The sequence below is a fragment of the Hylaeus volcanicus genome, chromosome 9, assembly GCF_026283585.1.
Source record: "Hylaeus volcanicus isolate JK05 chromosome 9, UHH_iyHylVolc1.0_haploid, whole genome shotgun sequence".
Lineage (NCBI taxonomy): Eukaryota > Metazoa > Arthropoda > Insecta > Hymenoptera > Colletidae > Hylaeus > Hylaeus volcanicus.
Window position 1 is genome coordinate 857570 of NC_071984.1, and position 1007 is coordinate 858576.

Below are 1007 nucleotides of genomic sequence, written 5' to 3' on the forward strand. Positions count from 1 at the left end.
CGACCATAGAAACCATAATGTACCAATTTTTAAGCAAATCTAATAAAAAATTTAGTTTGCTTTGTCGTTTAATGTATTTGTTTTTCTTTTATTTGATTACAATTGAAAAAAGCAGTACATGCATTCATTTTTTTTTTTTTTAATTTCTTAGATTTCACACAGTACAATTTTAAAATAAAAGAATCTTGCAAATACCCTCATCAAAGATTGATATGGCATTTATTAGATTTCAAATTACATTTTTCCAAACACAAGACTTGATAAGCATTTAACAAACAGCCTTATTTCAATAGTTAGATTGTTGTTTTAACGCCGATTTACTTTCTTGCGTATTTCCACATAATGTTGGTACATCTCTAGGTAACAGTGGTGCTACGATATTTTTGAAAGTGACCAATGGGCACATGTCATCGCAACCGGGTAGTCGAAGTGTCCTTATTTGATCTTTGTTTCTGTAAAACACCTGTAATAATACAAACAAAAAAGTAAACATATTTTAATAAAAAATGGTAATCGTTATAAAAATATTTTGAAGGCCAGCTTCTTGTAATGGCCAAAGAGTAGCAAGAGTTAATATTTAATTATATGCTATAGTAGCAAGAGTTAATATTTGAATAATTAAATATTAATTATTGTTACTTATTTATGTTATTACCTGGACGTAATATTGATTATCGTCTTCGTGTAATTCAAATATGACAGTGCTGCTATAGGAAGGGATCTCGTAGTCAAAGTTATCTAATACTACGAGTATAGGCGCAATAGTTAATTCATGAGCAGCATACATAAACGCTTTTCGAGTATCCGTCCCATTTATATGGTTGTCAACGTTTTTTAACCATTCCTGAATCCATATTCCTGTGAAACAAGATAATCAATTATTGTATTAAGTATTTAGGCTATCAGGCTATTGGCAAATCTAATAAATTTCTAATATATATGTCGGCCATATTGAATCCACCATTTTGAATTTCCAAATTTTAATGTCATATTCATAATCAGCGATC

The 1007-nt window shown here is 29.4% G+C and overlaps 2 protein-coding genes across 2 annotated transcripts in view; one reads left to right on the forward strand and one right to left on the reverse strand.

Moving 5' to 3' along the window:
* LOC128881770 (venom acid phosphatase Acph-1-like) overlaps positions 1 to 1007 on the forward strand; it is a 37468-nt gene that overhangs the window by 737 nt on the left and 35724 nt on the right. The window lies entirely within an intron of this gene.
* Positions 203 to 1007, reverse strand: part of LOC128881772 (venom acid phosphatase Acph-1-like) — a 6518-nt gene continuing 5713 nt past the window's right edge. The window contains exons 6-7 of the mRNA XM_054133079.1: positions 656 to 858; positions 203 to 463 (exon numbers count right to left, since the gene is read on the reverse strand). Coding sequence (XP_053989054.1) covers positions 287 to 463; positions 656 to 858 — 380 coding nt within the window. The 3' untranslated portion in view covers positions 203 to 286. The remainder of the gene's footprint in view (positions 464 to 655; positions 859 to 1007) is intronic.